The 16,700-nt window shown below is 53.9% G+C and overlaps 1 protein-coding gene across 1 annotated transcript in view; it reads right to left on the minus strand.

The window, feature by feature from the left end:
- The window catches only part of LOC131205698 (protein grainyhead), a 118,398-nt gene that overhangs the window by 28,959 nt on the left and 72,739 nt on the right, over positions 1-16,700 (minus strand). Inside the window, exons 5-8 of the mRNA XM_058197912.1 lie at positions 7,068-7,196; positions 5,904-6,016; positions 5,300-5,836; positions 686-848 (exon numbers count right to left, since the gene is read on the minus strand). Of these exons, the coding sequence (XP_058053895.1) occupies positions 686-848; positions 5,300-5,836; positions 5,904-6,016; positions 7,068-7,196 (942 nt within the window). The remainder of the gene's footprint in view (positions 1-685; positions 849-5,299; positions 5,837-5,903; positions 6,017-7,067; positions 7,197-16,700) is intronic.

Raw genomic sequence — 16,700 nt, forward strand, 5'->3', positions numbered from 1 at the left:
TCCGAAGGTTGTTTTTTTTTTGCTCCGTTCTCACTTTACACCGGGCGCCCCCGGGACGTGACTCCGTTGGCGCCGGAGATCATTTATCCTTTTTCTGTTTTTTTGTTGCTGCCACTCAAAATGCATCACAATGTACGGAACCAAACGGAAAGCCAGAGGACTCTAATGTACTGGCACAGCATCGCCAGCAATAAAAGGCCAACGGAACAGTCGTTGACAAAAGTAATGCTAAGCAGGACTCCCGGAGTGTGTTATGCTTAAACGATCATCGCTCAACCACCCGGTGACCCACAATTACGCTAGTGCGTGACCGGCGTCCATCACGAACTGGTTCGTCTTCGACAGGTCCCGAGGTGGCGCGGAAGGTAAGGTCAAGGTGAAGGCTGTTAACACCTGTGCCAGCGCAGTAACCGACTCGTGTGCAGCATCTTAGAACGGGATTGGTTCCGAAAAAATACCGGTGAACCGGTTTCCTTCGGGAATGCCCCTGGATTAGGCTCCCGGCAGTAACGGTCGAAACTCACGAAAGGAACCTGAATTCGATTACCAATCGGAATCGGTGAAACGCATAAAAACGGTACATCGCAAAAGCGTTTGCTAATCCTCGTCGAGTCAATGGGCCAATTCTGCACCCGGGTTCGGCACTCAAGCGGAGAGCCTTAGGGGAACAGGAAGGGGTGCTTACCTTCACGGTCTGGTTCTTGAGCGGCTTGTCCGGGTCGTGCACGTACTCGAGCGTGATGCCGTAGAACTGTCCCTTGTTGATGTACGTTATCCGGTCGTCCTCCCGGCGCTGGTTCGAGCTGCTCGGGCTCTCCAGATAGTACTTGAAGCCGACGTCGGTGTATCTGCAACGATTGAGATGAAACATTAGACCAGCCCGAAATGGTCGCAATACTTTCGCCAAATACGCCGACACCGTCGTCGATCGACCATAATCTGCAACAAAATTGCGTGTCGCGTGTAAATTGCACACATCCTGCGCGCCGCTGCGATCGGCGGATTCGGAGCCGCCCATGGGCCAGAAACCCGTTTGGGTCCGGTCGGGGAAAGTGCGGCCGCTAGATAAGCCGGCAGCCGGCGTCGGCGCGGGACAATTAGAAATTTTCTAAACGGTGGCCAGGAGAAAACGCGCAGTGACATGCGCGGCCATCGCGATGCAGATGCAATCGCGAGGCCCTGGCGCTGCCTGCCCCGCGTCAGCGTTTGCGGATAGAAATTATATCGAAAATTCCATAATCGGCCCGGCGGATCGGGGTGTGTAGTGAGGGGAGGGGCGGTGAGGAGGGGCTGCTCCAATTCGCGGGAACTGCGCGATCGCGCAAACGCCAGCGAGCGAGACTCGTTTCCGATCATCATCATTGCATCCATCCAAAAGGATGATGCGCGCCTAGCGATGCCTTTATTTTTTTGCTGTTCAGCTTGTGCACTGTTCGCTTCGTTGTGTCCATTGTTTTTCACTCGCGCGGTCGGAATGGTTCGCGGAAAAGTGGAAATCAGAGCGTTGGACACGGAGCGACAGTTTTCTAGTGGCGCGTCGCGTTTTTCACGTCCTCGCCTGAGTGCCGGCGCGGGGCCAAGCCCTCCCGGGGCGTTACACACTCTACCCCTTTTTTTATGCTGCCTCTGCCAGCCAGGCCACCGCTGATGGCCGCTTTGTCGTGTCGCTTATGTGCGCTTAAGGAGATAATTGCAAGCATTGCGAGCGGTTCGATCGGTCGGTCGAAGCGGTTAACGGTCGCGCGGCGACTAATTGATCGATAATCGAAGTCGCGAGATTTCTTTCCCGCCATCTTTTGCGTTTTTTTTCCGCTACCCTTTTTTAATTCAATTCCGCTTCGCGAAGACGCCGTGTCGCGAGTCTCGCGCTTTAATTTGGTGGGCCCAGTCAACCGACAAACGGTTGATTTGTAACCTGTAGGGAGGAGGCCCCATTTCTATGGTTTTTGTGCGGCCCATTAGTGTGGTCGCCAGCCACACAGCTGTCAATAATAATAATAATCGGTTCAGCCCGGGGCCCCTCGCATCGGCCCTACCCTGTGTAGATTAAATTTAATTATTTATCGAACGCGCCGATCGGTGCGGTGCAGGCGAAAGCTGCGCTGCGTTAGGCCGCGAAGCTGATGACAGAGCGTTCTTCTCGCTGGGAAGCAACATCCTCATTTGATTGGAATCGATGGCCATTTAAACGTTTTTCCACCATAAAATTCCAGGTTCGTTGTCTGCCGACTCGCGGCAAGTCTATCGTGGAATCAGCTCCACCGTTGATAATTAAATTAAAATAAGTTTCTCTCCTTATTTAAGGAGAGTATCTTCTCGGCCATTAATCGGATCGCCACCGACCGACTCGAAACGCCTCGGCTCCGATCGATTCCGATCGAAATCTACTCGAACGCTGCGTCCGTGGGTCGCCTGCAGAAAGCTTTCCCATTCAACCGATCGGCTGCGTTCGGAATAAATCATCCTCCGTGGGGACGACGACCGTCGACGGCTGATTTGTAATATGATGCCACTCTCCCGAGGTGGTGACCTCGAGTCTGGCCACGAACTTAACGTAGCGGTGAAATTTGTTCGCTTTACGCGCGCGATGCGTTTTGCGTGTCCGCCGCTTCGTCGTCCGAAATCGTCGTAAAAAATGGATCACGGCCCCGCGGTCCTGGGGCCCCCAGGTACCCGGGTGAACGAAACATAAAATAATTGATCTATGATGCCCAATTATCGGTGCCCGCCGTGCCGGTGACCGCATGAGCGCACACATTTCATACATTTATGATGGAGCCCCCGTCCTAATGAAGGGGACGACAGCGACAACGAGGACGACGTCCGTCCGACTGCCCAGAGCCCCGGACAGCCTCCGCACGGTGCACGGTGCACATAAAAATGCATGTATGCACATACATAAATTCGTCGTTATAATAAAGATTATGATTATCGTTATGTTTATTTTATGCTCGTGCTTTTTCCCACTGCCGACGGTCAACGAATGGAAATTCGAATTCGATTCGGCGCGCCGAGCATTGCAAATTGGATTTTTGCACCGACTTTCCGACGCGCATTGGCCCCGCGTTCGTGTGTCTGTGTGTGTGCGTGACAAAACGGACGGGAAACATAAGCAGGAAACAAATGGCAGCAGCAGCCGCGCAGGCAGGACAGCCATCGGTGGCCGTGGGAACAAACGTAGGCCACACATTCCGGAAATCGACCGCCGGAGTGCGATCGAACCGCGGATCGGTTGGCCAAATTTTGCGACCACTTGTGTCTGTGTTCCAGTAGTGTGGGTCTCATTAAAATTAAATCAAATCGACCGATGGAAGTATATTTGCTTTTTAGTTGCAACACTTGCACCGGTTAGGAAACCGGGCGCCCGTCGATTGTAATGCAATTAAAATGCAATTAATGCGCCCCGCAACCCGCGTCGCCATTTTGGGGCGTCATCGCAACAAGGAAGCGAGCCAGCGACGGAGAGAGAGAGAGAGAGAGAGCGGGCCACGGGACAAGATTAGGCGTCCCCGTGTCCCTGCCGGGCAGGCTGAGACAGTTATCTTTGACGCGCCCCGAGAGATTAAATTTCAATTAGTACCACGAACCGTCGGCGAGTTTGTTGCCGCGTGTGTGTCTTGTGTTCCATTCCAAGTTCCGAGCAGGAAGCGAACAGGCCGGCCGGCCATCGAGGAAGCCTTCAGAGTGGCCGATAATAATAAGGCATTCGGAGCCGAGTCGAGCCAATGTGGAGTTGACTTAAAAGAAGGTCGAGTGGGCCGCAGCATAAGCCGTTCCAGCATAAGTGCACTCCGAGGCTAATCCATCAAAGACCCCCCCCGGGGTGGCTTAGCGTTAATGGGAGGGGTGCACCGCCAGCCCTGTTCGAATTCGCCACCTGATGGCGTTTTGATTGAACTCACGTTGACGGTGCCCGGAGCTCGGAGCAGCAGCATAAAATCTTCATCCCAAGACAACGGCTTAAGTACACAGAGCGCGGCACACGAACCCAGGGACCCAGCGACCCCCGACTGCAAGGACGCGCGCGCCCTAATTGTGATGATCGCATATCACACGCTCCCGCTGGAGCCTTCGTCCTGTGGGAGGCCGACGTTTCCCGTAACGACGGTAATATTACGCAAGACGACGCCCGACCGGATGGTATCGTAATTGAAATATGGCTCCGCTAATGGGTGAAGCCATCGGCCGCGAATCACACCTCATTAGGAGCCTTTCAGCGAGCCACTGCATCATCTGCACGCTGCACTTGCCGCACTTGCCCGCGGTGAGCTAACGATCGTGAATTAATCTTGCGCGATCGAGGGCATTAGCCGGTCGCCGATTAAACAATGGCGTAATTGTGCCCGAACCTGGTGGCTGGTGGTGGTGGCGACTGAAAAATGATCCTTTTGGCTCGTTAGCGGAACTTAGGGGACTTCAAAGTATGCAGCAGTTCAGTTGTGTTGCCTAAAAACAGATAAAACACTTCCATGGCCAAGCGGAATCCACAAGCCACAAGAAGCCACAAGAGTGATAAAAAGCACTCCTTTAAGTTAATTTTTGTTGACTACCTTCAAGCGATCGTTTGCACGGTTTTCAAACGATAATGTTGCTACAGTATGATTCGATGGGAAAGTAATTGATCCTTCTTTGATTCGCATTTCGCAACACCACGAATAAATACAGTTTAGTACACCACGGGTCGGATTTGTTGTCGAATATTTTCAAATCCTAATTTGGCAAGTACCTTGCTTAATCTAGGCAACAAGTAGACAGTAAGATTTAGGAGTATCTTGAAAAGCATTAGCTTCCAGAATGAAATCAATGCCTTAGAATTGAATACACACTCCAAAGATACGAATGAATTTTGAAGACTTGTGAGAGAGTCTCTGTATAGATCTAATAGGCAAGACAGGGCAAGACAGACAGACACGAAAGAAAATCTTCTAGAGAGAATAATTTAGAAGATATTGGCGATCCATAGCAGTGACTCAACAACAGTTAACTGTTCAATTAACTTCAGTTGTAGGTGGCCCAAAACCATTTGAAGATATCTCGATTGACCATGTATTTAATCAAGCAGATAATATCGGCTTGATAACAAAGTTACGGATAACCAATTACTGTTTCTTTGTATTGCTGCATCTATAAGTGATAAGATTTGTATCAGCAATTTGATATTTGCCGATGCCTATCCATTAAAAACTGGTTACACTACGATTGTTATCAAAACAGGTGTCATGCGGATTGCATAACTTCGGGAGCAAAAATACTTTCATCATCGAAAACTGAATAATAATCTCTTCCTTCAGAAACTTACATTTTTGGTATCTGCACTTTGTCAGCATCGTTCTGTCGTCCAAAGTCGTGCCAGGGGCGGGAACGGGGCGGGACGACGGCACCGGCCACGGTGGCGACGGCCGCGGCCGCCGCCGATGAGCTACCGAGCGACGTGGTCGGACTGTTCTGGCTCCCGTTGACCACCAGGTTGCGCTGCAGGCTGGCCACCGACGCCGGTATGTGGCCGGCGGCATTCGGATCGAGCAGCCCGGTCGGAGCCTGACAGAGTTCCGCGTAGTCAAACGACTGCTGGACGTTGTTCTGATCCCGGGGCGTGATGGCGTCGGCCCCGATGCCCGAGTCCGGGCTCGGCAGGTCCACCGTCAGGCCGGCCGACGTGATCGTCTTGGTGTAGATCGAGCCGGTCTTCGTGAAGCGGCCCTCGTACGTGGTGGCCGGCTGCGGACCCTCGGAGTCGGTCGCCGTGCCGTAGATGGTGCGGGCCGGCGCATATCCTTGGTTGTCGAAGTACTCGCGGTACGTGTACGGCTCGGTGATGAACGCCGACCCACCCGGGCTGCAATGGAATTATCCCCAATTATTCGCGACTCAAGAAGGAGCCGGAGATCCTTTGCTCCACTTACCCGAGTCTGTTCGGCGGATACATGTCATACTGTGCGTAGGAGCCGGGGCTGGGCGAATTCGTGTTCACATTGGAGCTGGCCGACGCTGCCGTGCTGTTCTGATGGGAAGGACCCTGTGTGAAAAGAGAGAACCGGGGCAATTGAGAATTGGTTAGCTAACGGTGAGCTGAAGTGGACCGGAGTTTGGTAATCCGGGGGCCCCGCGGGTCCTGCGGCCAAATCGTGGGGCGTTGGGCGTTCATCACCTTTCTAATCGCCTCGGCCCCTCGGCTACATTGTGGAACAAGCGAAAGCGAAGCTGACGGGCCATAAAATGGCCGCTGGCTGGCTGGCTGGTTTGGTGTTTGATAAACTTGTCAATAGCTGTCGCGGGCCACAGGGGGAAGGGAAGGGTGAGAAAACAGAGCGACCACCTGTTCCTCGATCGATCGCTAAGTGATCGAAGGCCCGCGATCGCACGTCCCTTCATTTCTTTTTTTTGCTTCTCATTTCTTCTCATAATCGCTGCCTCACACATACGCGCGGGCGCGGGACCTGTCAACCCATCAAAAGTCGAACGAAATATAAACGTCAAAACGTCCGTGGGTCCACGCTGGTCGGTTGGCCAGGCCTGCAGATTGACGGCGGCGAGCCTCTGGCGCTCCGATTCCGATCGGCGGAGGGCGAACGGAGGGCGCTGGACGGGTTGGTTGGTTTTATGTAAATATGCTAATTTTCAGCCCCGAGATGGGGCCAGCTCCCGCGGGTGGGCCCCCCCTGTGAGAGAGGGGTGCACATTTTAGGTGAAACACCCCAGACCAGAGTTGCCTCGCCTAGAGTCAGGTGTTTGGTGGCAGGACACGGGACCGCGGGGCAGCAGGATTACGATGACAGTGCGGCTGACGCGGCACAAAAGTCGAGCGCGATTAAGCGCTCGAAAATCAAATACGAAAGTGGCAGCCGGGGCAGCAAAAAAAAAAAAGGTTGATCATTTTCGATCACCCGCGTGCGTGTTGCCTCGGGTTTCCACCTCACCGGACAATTCGGAAATCCTTCGTCACCGGCGGCCGTGAGACGAAAACGGCTAATACCGGCACCCTGGTTTTGGGTGCCCTGAGAAGTAATATAACGAGGGCCGGGCCCCTAAAGCCTCAAGGTGGCCTCAAGTGGCGCAGCGCTGCTTACCTGCAGGTAGATCTGCGTGCTGCCGGGGGCAGCATACATGGTTTCCGTTGAAGGACTTCCAGGGCTGGGTGGAGGTTCTCTAACGTGAGGCGACGGCAACGACGACGACGACGACGACGACGACGAAACCTAACGATTGCGGAACGGACGCAGAGAGAATGAGGAACGGGGCCGTGGAACCGATCACTTCGGTGTTGTCACCCACGGGGCGCGCCAGGAGAATACGATTCGAGCGGACGGTTAATTGAATTTTAATTAAACGACAAATGTCTGGCCCGCAGGCACGGTCCCGCCTGCGCCTGCGTCTGTTGATGGAAAAGTTTCAATTTTGGCCCAAAAACATAAATCTTCCACCGTCGTACCGGCCGACCGACGGGTCCGGGTCGGGGCGGCGACAGGTGCGGAACGCAATTAGACCTCAGGACCTCGCTCTAGGAGCTGAGCATACAAATTAATGTCCCATGGCTCCGAGGGGGCGCGAAGCGGAAGAGATTATATAAATCGATTAATTAAAAAAGCTCCGGACTCCGGCGGAAGATGAAGTTGTTCGAGCCACGATGCTTATCCAGGGCGATGCGCCATAATTCAATAATTCCGGGCTTGCCCTCAGACCGTGCCGCAAGCGATCGTCCTCGCGCGAAGTCCTTCGAGGGCGCTTCGCGAGTGCAGAAATAAATTCAATTAACGCCACTTGTCACCCACGGGGCCGGTTCTAGGTGCGGCTCGCGATCGACGATAAATTGGACCCGATAGCGGACGGGCATGAGCATGATGCGATTCTAGGCTTGACTCTAGACTCGGCAAAAGGAACCGATCTAGATTTAGATCTTTCCTTTTAACGCCATGAAAATTCCTATTCCAATAAGTTTAAGAAGTCACGAAATGGGAAACTGGGACCATCATCGACATCCGGCCATCGGACCTCCGGCGTCTACAATTCGGTCCTGGGCGTTGATTAGAAATCTTCAGGAAACTTCGATACCTTGTCGCTGCGTATCCCACTGATAGTTCAGACCTACCACAAAGTACTCAACAACTGTTACTGTCCTTTGTCCAAACGATTTTTGGGTGAAGAATTGAAGCACAAGGAAGCTTAAAAGTTGACTGGTCCCCACTCACTCACTAAGCCGTGTTAATCCCATCCACTTCCAACTTAATGGAGCACCCGATTCCGATTGGCAGCGTTGGAGTTGGAGTTTGAAAATACTAGTTTACGGTTCCTAGCCACTGGCTGAATGAAAATGCTGCCACTTCAGGCAGCAGCATTTGACAAATCCCAACCAATCTACGATGCCGTGGGGCCGCGGGCGCTCGTTAGCACCGTCGAACCCTGTCGACCGACGGACACGCACTCCCTAGGCATTTCGGCGTTGCGATTATGAAACCCGAAAAAGGTGGCCCCGATCGCCACGCAAAATAAAACATGATTGATCAGCCGGACGGCCAGCCACGGCTCCCGTCTTGGAGGCCGCGCCGAACACTCGATCGCACGCAGCCAAGCTAGCAAGTGAATACTCCACACGTTTGTCTCTTTTTTCTGTGTGTTTCATGTCAGCGTTTGGAATTATGATTTCATCGGTGCCGGAAAGTCCGGACGAAATTGGGGACGCGATAGTGATCGTCGCGATACACGCACGTCCGACATTCACATTCTGGCCCCCGGGCGCTTCGACCACAAATTGATTTCCTAGGTCCAGCGCGTAGAACTCGGTCCCATTCTGTTTCCTCATTACCGAGGCATTCGGATTCCGGCGGACACCGCCCCATTTCAGGGTCTACTTCGATTCCGGGTGATTGAAAGTCATGTTTTCGGTGATTGCGGTCCGCGGCGCGACATGACCCCGGCGTGGACCGCAACAACCAACAACCATCATTCCGGAGCGCGGTTCGACGAGGACCAACGATTCATCACACCGCCGATTGGAGGCTCTCGCGCATCTCGGGTTTCTTCGACCGCCACAGAGACAGCGAGCGAGAGAGAGAGAGAGAGAGCGCGCGAGAGTCCCTTATCGCCCGAAGGAGCCGGAGAACCCACACCCGAATGATGCAGCACTTAGCACTGGGACTGGGAAAAGCCCAAAAACCTACAGACACGGCCCGGGCCGGCCGACCGATTCTAATCAAAATGACAACTGTCAAAAATCAATTTCCGTTTCGCTGATGATCGCTGCGCGGCTTTCTGATTTTCTGGCCATCCTCGGGATCCGTCGGGATACGCTCGGCTCCAGCCCCGCGGATGATTGATCTGTTGCTGGATCCCAAACCTTTGACCGGTGTGTACGTTTGTTTGGGGCGAATTGAAACAGAACCTCACCACGATGTGATTCGACGATAGAAATCTTCATAAGGTCCCTTCAACCGTGGGGCCACTCGCTCTGCTTCTGTCAGCGGCCAGTATTTAGCAGGCAGCCTTGGGCATTTGGGCGTTCATCGTAGACAGAAAGCTAACAACCGAAACTTATTACAGCCGAAATCGGCTACCGTTACGCATGCTCGATCCGAAGCCCGATGGCGATACTCAATCGTCCTGACACAAACACACAGTGCCGAACTGGGCCCGAAACAGGTTCTCGGCCACTGCTGCTGGTGGCTCGGATCGCGTCGAGTCCAGCGAGCAGCAACACTTTGACCAAAAATCCTCCAAAAAGGGATGACGATTAATAAGCGAGCGGAGCGATCGGAGGACGAGGAAGGACAACCGGGGGGTATAAAAAAACCATCAACCTCGGCCAACAGCAAAAAAAATGGATCACATTAGCGCAAACGGCGATTGATACGCGCCTGTCAGTGAATTGGCCGTTTGTCGTTAATTTATGGGTGCGCCATAAACGCGAACGGCCCCGCCGGCCCTGTGCGCGATCCCGGAGATTGTACCGTGTGCTTTAGTTTGTTGACATCTTGTTATTATTACTTGTTTTATGTTTTTTTTTTTCGGGGCGTGACGGGAGTTTCACGCTGACCGCGGACCAGAAACAAACAAAAGTCCCTCTCGGTGGCCCGAACTCGACGATAATCCGTCGGAGAGTGTGTGGTTAATTAAATAACGGACCGGGCTCTGGTCCGGCAAGGATATTTCGCAACGCCCCGTGAGTTGCGTGAGGCGGAAGTGCAGGGTGAGATGGGCCTCTTTCGAAAGTGAAGGGAGCGCCCGGCATCGCAGCGAAGAGAAAGAGTCATAAAGCCGCGTCAAGGATCGCGGTCCCGACTCCCGACACGATATCTAAAGCCCCGATCTAAATGTCCGCGTTCGTGGGTTGCATAATTTAAACAAAAAAAAAAAAGACGCATCGAGCATCAACATTGCAGTAGTCCCACCGGGCTCGCGATCGATCTGGGCACGGGAGATCGAGCGTGATCGGGTGTGATGTATCATGTGACATTGTTGACTTTCGGCCCGCACTTCGAGCCGAAACAAAAAAAAAGGACCTGAGCTGAGCTGGGCTGGGATTTTACGATTACGCTGATAAGCCGACCGAATCAATAAACGAGCCGATGCGGGTTGATGGTTGCGCTAATCTCGGCCGCGGCCACAACCGACGGCAATGGAAGGCTAATGTTTAAATTATTTGCCGAAGTGGTGAGCGGCGAGTGGCGAGTTTAAATATCCCTCCACCGAACCGGACGAACCGAATAATTGCCGGGCTTACTTTATGGTGCCGTGCGGCGGTGGCGCAAAATTGAGGCGCTCATTGTTGCTGCGTTGGGCTGGGTGCGGTTGCGTGTGAGGCGTGAGCGTGAATTTTACAAAATTAAACCATCCCCTGAAGCGCCATCGGAACGTTTCGCAGGACGATCGCGGAATCCGTGCCGTGCAGAGGGCCCCGAGAGCCGTTAAAGTTAAGTGCATTTCAGCATTTAATATTTTTTAATTGCAACCATTTTACGACACCATTTCGGCGCGCGGTGTGCGTAAGGGACGATTTCGGCGTCCTCGGCACTCGAAACTGCGGCGTGCTTCGAATAATGCTCAGTGTTCCTGCAGCAGAGACTTAAGTTTCGAGCTCTCTCCTGTGGTTGCGCCAATTTTTTGTGTGGTTTTTGTGGCGGGTTAATTATGAATTCAGTGCGGCCCCGGTTTCTGGGATCGTGGACTTCATTTTCAATCACCACAATGCACTCCAATTTCGTCACGATAACGTCCCGTGGTTTCTGCGCTGCGCTCCGACCGAAGCGGGATCCTCCCGGCAATCCCGAAATGGGCCGCACAGACACACACACAGACGGTCGGACGGTCCCGAAGCGGAGCTCTAATAATTTTCGGAAAAGAATTAATTAACCACCCGGCCGCGATCGGTGTGCCCTCGCGATCACCTGCTGGGCTTGGACGGCGCTCCCCTGCCCTGCCCACTGGCCGCCTATTGGTCTCGAAATTATTACCTTCGATTCTTAATTATGCTCAATAAATTTGGATTTTATTTATCGCCATCTCGCATTGCCCCACTAAACGAAAGACTCGGCCCGAGTTCGGCATGGGCAAGCGACGAACCCGACGAGGGCTTTTTCGGGGCCCCTAACTCGCCACGGTTCAGACGATGATGATGCCGCCGATGATGGCGTGGATGATGAGGGTGATGATGCGCGATAGTAGTGGTGGTGCGTTGTCGACCGGCAAGCCATAATGGGGGTCGTCCCCGTAGCCGCGGCCCGCGACGGAATTGGTAGCTCATTTAATTTTTAATCAGATTTCCCAGACGTAAAGGCTGAGATTTCTGTCGGTTTCGGATTAGCCGACGATCGGAATCCGATGCGCCACGGGTGCTGGTGCTGGTGGTGGACATTAGGGCACGCTAGGCACGGCGCATTATGAATATTTATGTCGGACCGCTCGATTAGAGCTCCACCGCGCTGTTGTTGTGGGGGTCCGTTGCAGATCGAATCTGCATAATTTTCTAGCGCGCCTCATTCCAGCCCCGCACGGATCCTGGGGACCGCCGCGACCTAGCCGCAAGGTTACCCACACATACACACGTCCGGGGGCCGTCGGGAGGAAATTTATCTTAAAATTTTTCATCACCCAGGCCCGGGATCCCACCCGGATTGGGTCTCGGCCACGCAACAAGCGCCGCCGTGGCCGCTTTCATCAACTTTCCTCGTAAATTAGAGTTCCCCGGCGTCGGGCAACAATTGCCCAATCGAAAGGGCCCGAGTCAACGGCCCATAGGCCAAACAAAAGCCAAGTGTTTGTTGTGCCGTTGACAACCCCCGGGTGACGTTTTTGACGCTCCGCCCGAACGTCCGTGCATTAGCGTTCGGCGGGCAAAAATAGAAATCCCCTGCATCGATCGTGTGTTGGTGCCTAAATTTTGCCTCCACTGTGCAAACATTGCCTCATTTTTTGCTCGCTAATTAATGATAAACCCACTAATAGAGCCGGGAAAGCGTCGTGCGCAATGATAGAGCTGCCCAGCGACGTACGGATTGGTTCGGTTCCCTCGACAGAGAGAGAGAGAGTAAAATGGTTTTCCGTATAAATTAACACCAACCGCCGGTCGGACCGATATCGCACACATCGCACGATCGCACGGCTTCCTGGGCCGTCGGTTCCCACCGCAGCGGTAAGAATCGGACAGCACCACAGCCAAGAAGAAGTAGCGCGAAAACACACAAAAATTAATACGCGCCAAGCGAAGCGCGGGAGATACTCCTCAAAAAACAAACACTATCCCCGCGGTGGTGTCCCGGCGGTGTGGCCGTCCGCTAATTTATGCTGCCCGATAATGACTCCCGATAAAGTGCCATTGGTTCTGCGCGACTGACGCTGACACGTTCGGTCGACAGGCAAAAAAAGGCTCCCAAAGGGTTATCGGTACGGAACAAAATCGCCGTGGCCCGCGAACCGTGCAGTGTATCCGTTCCACTTGCGGGTTCGCGCGCTGGGCACTGATAACACCCCACACCATTCTACGCCATTCTATCGGAACCGGAAATGCAATTGGAGCTATTATTCCACCTAATGACACGCCGTCGCTCCGTCGCTCCTAATGAGGTTCGCAGTTTGCGCGATTCACCACCGCGAGGACCTCGGATGCTTCGCTGTGCCACAAATTATGAACAATAACACGCCCGCCTGAAACAATCGGTTCCATTTCACGTCATTAATGGCTGCGAAGTGCCCCGGCACCGAGTTGCGACACGCAATCACGCACGCACGGGGCGTCTGTTGGCAAAACAGATTGCCAACCGATCGGCGGCCCAAAAGCGGATCGATTCACCGAGCGCCGCATTCACACGCGACATCGAACGTGGGACACATTAAGGGACAATTAAACCGGGACGTGCGGTGTGCCGGCCAGGACACGCAGTACACGCGAAAGGACGCCGGCGTCACGTAGCGCGGTTTTTGGGGGCCGCACAAGAGTCGAGTAAATTAACGTCCAGCCGGCGGGCGTGCTTCGACGAACGCCACGTCTTTCGGGGCCTTTAAACTGTCATATTTAAAATAAATTACCCAAGGGGCCGAGCACGCACGCACACACAAGCTCTCGGGGGGTGCCCTTTGCCGAACGCGGAAAAGGTCCTTTTACTTTTTGGGGCCGCGGAAGTCTCCCCGCGTTTTTCGTTCGGCTTCGAACCGAAACATTCCACAGACCGGCGATAACAGCATAGCTGCACGTTCGTTCACTTATCAAGCGCCGGTCTCGAGGACATGAGTGGCACCGGACTCTCACCCATCGACCCGTATCATCTCCTCAAGAGCACCATCATCATCATCATCATCACGATCATCATCACCATCGGCATCATTATCCTTATTCCACTCGATCGTCGAACACTGGCAGCAATAAAGCAATCGGCGGCGGCTCGAGCGGCTCGAGTGCTTTGCATAATCCGCCAATTTAGCCCAACATCGCATCAAACCTCCATCGAATCGTATTCTCTGACGCGGGTGAACCGGCGGACCTCGATGGCCGGGGGGGAGGAGACGAACACGGAAAACAACTCACCAACAACCGCGATCAACCGCGATCAACAACGAGAGAGAGAGACACCGGGGAGGATAGATAAGGATAAATCGGGTGGGCTTCCTGTCAGAGCTCCCAAAGCACAGGTCGACACTCTAAACAATTACTCCTTGGCTCGTGTTTTCGCTCACTCACAACACTTTGAACTTTTCGAGGACAGGGCGATTGGAGCACCGAATTTCGGACACCACGGAAGTCACCAGGCTAGAGCTTCACTGTGGGGGGGCGCACCACACACGTGCGTGACGGAGATAACAGTCACGGCCCGCAAGGACGACCACCTTGTGCGATTCGGGCACACACGCGAGTCACTGGACACGGCAGCGCCACACCGAGCGAGGCCGATCCTCGCGACGACGGCGACGACGTTGACGACTTGCGCAGCAAAGAACGCACGGGGGGCGGGGTGGTCGCGGTACACACAAGCACGATCTCGATTCATCAACGTCTTATGACAGACTAAATCAACCCCGGAGCCCAGCGTAATCAAAGTACGATGAAGTCCGGCGTCGTCGTCGTCGTCATCGTCGCCGTCTGCCGGTCGTCGGCGCGAGGGGCAGGCACGGGGAGGAACACACATACACCGGGAAGATGCGGTGTAAGGAGCGACGTGGCCAGTTCGGCTTCAGAGTGAATGAAACGCAACGACGGGTCGAGCCGGGCGCGTGAGAAACAGAGAGAGAGATTCCTGAGGGCAGACGCTAGCGTGAGAGAGAGAGAGGGATTGAGGGACGAGGCAAGGGAAGGGATCGAAGGGAGGGAGCCGAAGATAACGGCGGCACGCCGAAGACGCGACACACAATGAAGGGGTAAGATCGAGCGAGAGAGAAAGAGAGAGAGAGAGTGAGTGATCGAGAGGGGTAGATGCGGAACGGGCAAGTACGGTGCGCGTGTACGCAGGTCGCAATGCGCGAGCATAAGTGCGTTGCGCCAGGGGGCTTACGATCCTCGCTCTCTTTCGCTCCTACGATCGTCCTATTCGCCGGTCTCCCTTGTCCTCGATTCGAGGCCGAAAACGAAGACGCTCCTTGCTGGTTCGGGAATTCGAACGCCTCGTCCCGAAGGACAATCCTTTCGGCCGTGGCGATATTTTTCTGTTACACACGATAGGCACGAGACCCGAGGTCCTTTTTCTATCGAAATGTCCTCCGGTCGGTGTCGGTGCGAAACATCGCCTTAAACGACGGATTGAGGACGATCTCGGAATGATTTTTACCAGACACGACACGCTAAACGTCGCTTCGCAGAAGGCAGCATTTGGCGGACATTAGAAACCATTTCAATGGGCCATTTGACCGTCTAACCGCGGACGACCACGAATTAGATCCACGTTCCCGGAAAATCGCGGCGGAACTCAGGCCTCAGGGGTCATTCAAAAGTGTAGCAACTTCTCGGCGTTTAATGTGGCTTTTAATGTTAGCTGGCTGGACCCGGCCCGGGAAGCGCGCTCCGATTTAGATGTTAACATAAAGCGCACCATTTTAAGTGCGTGGCGCACAAAGTTTTATGCTCTCCACCGAAGGTCAACCCGATGCCCGTGCTTCCCGGAAACACGGCACGGTGACATTGTTCCGCCCCGGGATTGTGACCTTCGCTCGAAACCGAGTGTGTCGCAACAAAGAACCACACGACGTTAGCACGCGCCGGCGGAGTCAACAGCGATGCACCATCAATTATGCTGTTATTGCAATCCACACACCGGTTATGTGTGCAGCATAATCTGCTGTTTTGACATCCGAACCCGGCAATTTATCGACCCGCGGGTTGGCAAAAAAAAACGAGGGTCCAATCGAAGGATGCATTTCGCATTAGGGGCATGGGGGAAAAATGGCATTCGCAAAATCCAGCATAACGCACCGACCGAGAGTCCTTCGGAGAGTGCGGCGTTAAGTGACAAGCGTGCGCTGCATCTGAAAGGGGTCGTCAATTTGTCCACACTTTCGATTCGAAAGGATCGGGTGCTGGGTCGCGAAAATATAGAAAGCCCCGGTGTCCTTTGAGATGCCCAGGCGAGAGTGAGAGCGCGCGTTACGTTAGTGGTGCAGGGAAATAGAAAGGAATCGGGGACGGTTTCGTAAGCGCTCAACGAGATCAATCCGAATTCGATTGTTTCACATTACACAGGACACAACAAACGCGTTGCGGAGTTGCACTGTTTCAACCTGTTTCGATAGGTTGCCGTTTTTTTTCGACCGGCCACCACAACAGCAAGCGAAAGGAAAGTGGCGCCCCCCTCCCGGGGGGGTGGAAAAGGATACACGAATGCGGTCGTTTCGTGGAACGACACGGAACTAGCGCACAGATTGATGGCGTACACGACACAAAAAGCCCGTTGGAGTTAACTCCCGTCCCGTCCCGTCCCGGGGTGGATTGTATTTTCGAAAGGATCCTTCGCTGGTGGCGCCGTTCGCTCACGCCGCGCACGATACTGTTGCCTGGCCATGCCCAAAAAAGGAAAGAGGGTGGACAGCAAAAAAAAACAACGAAACCGGAGCGCATGCTCCAGGCCAGGGCAACTGCTTTTGTCAGCTGTCAGGCTAAATTAAATTATCGGAAAAATTGAAAGTCCACCCGGGACTGGGTCCCCCCTTTTTTGTTTCTTTCTCTGGTCTCTGGCGTGCGATTGTTTGCGCGAAGTTTATCGCCCGGCTTCCTTTCATTGTTTCGGCCT

Source organism: Anopheles bellator, chromosome 1, assembly GCF_943735745.2.
Source record: "Anopheles bellator chromosome 1, idAnoBellAS_SP24_06.2, whole genome shotgun sequence".
Classification (NCBI taxonomy): Eukaryota; Metazoa; Arthropoda; class Insecta; order Diptera; family Culicidae; genus Anopheles; species Anopheles bellator.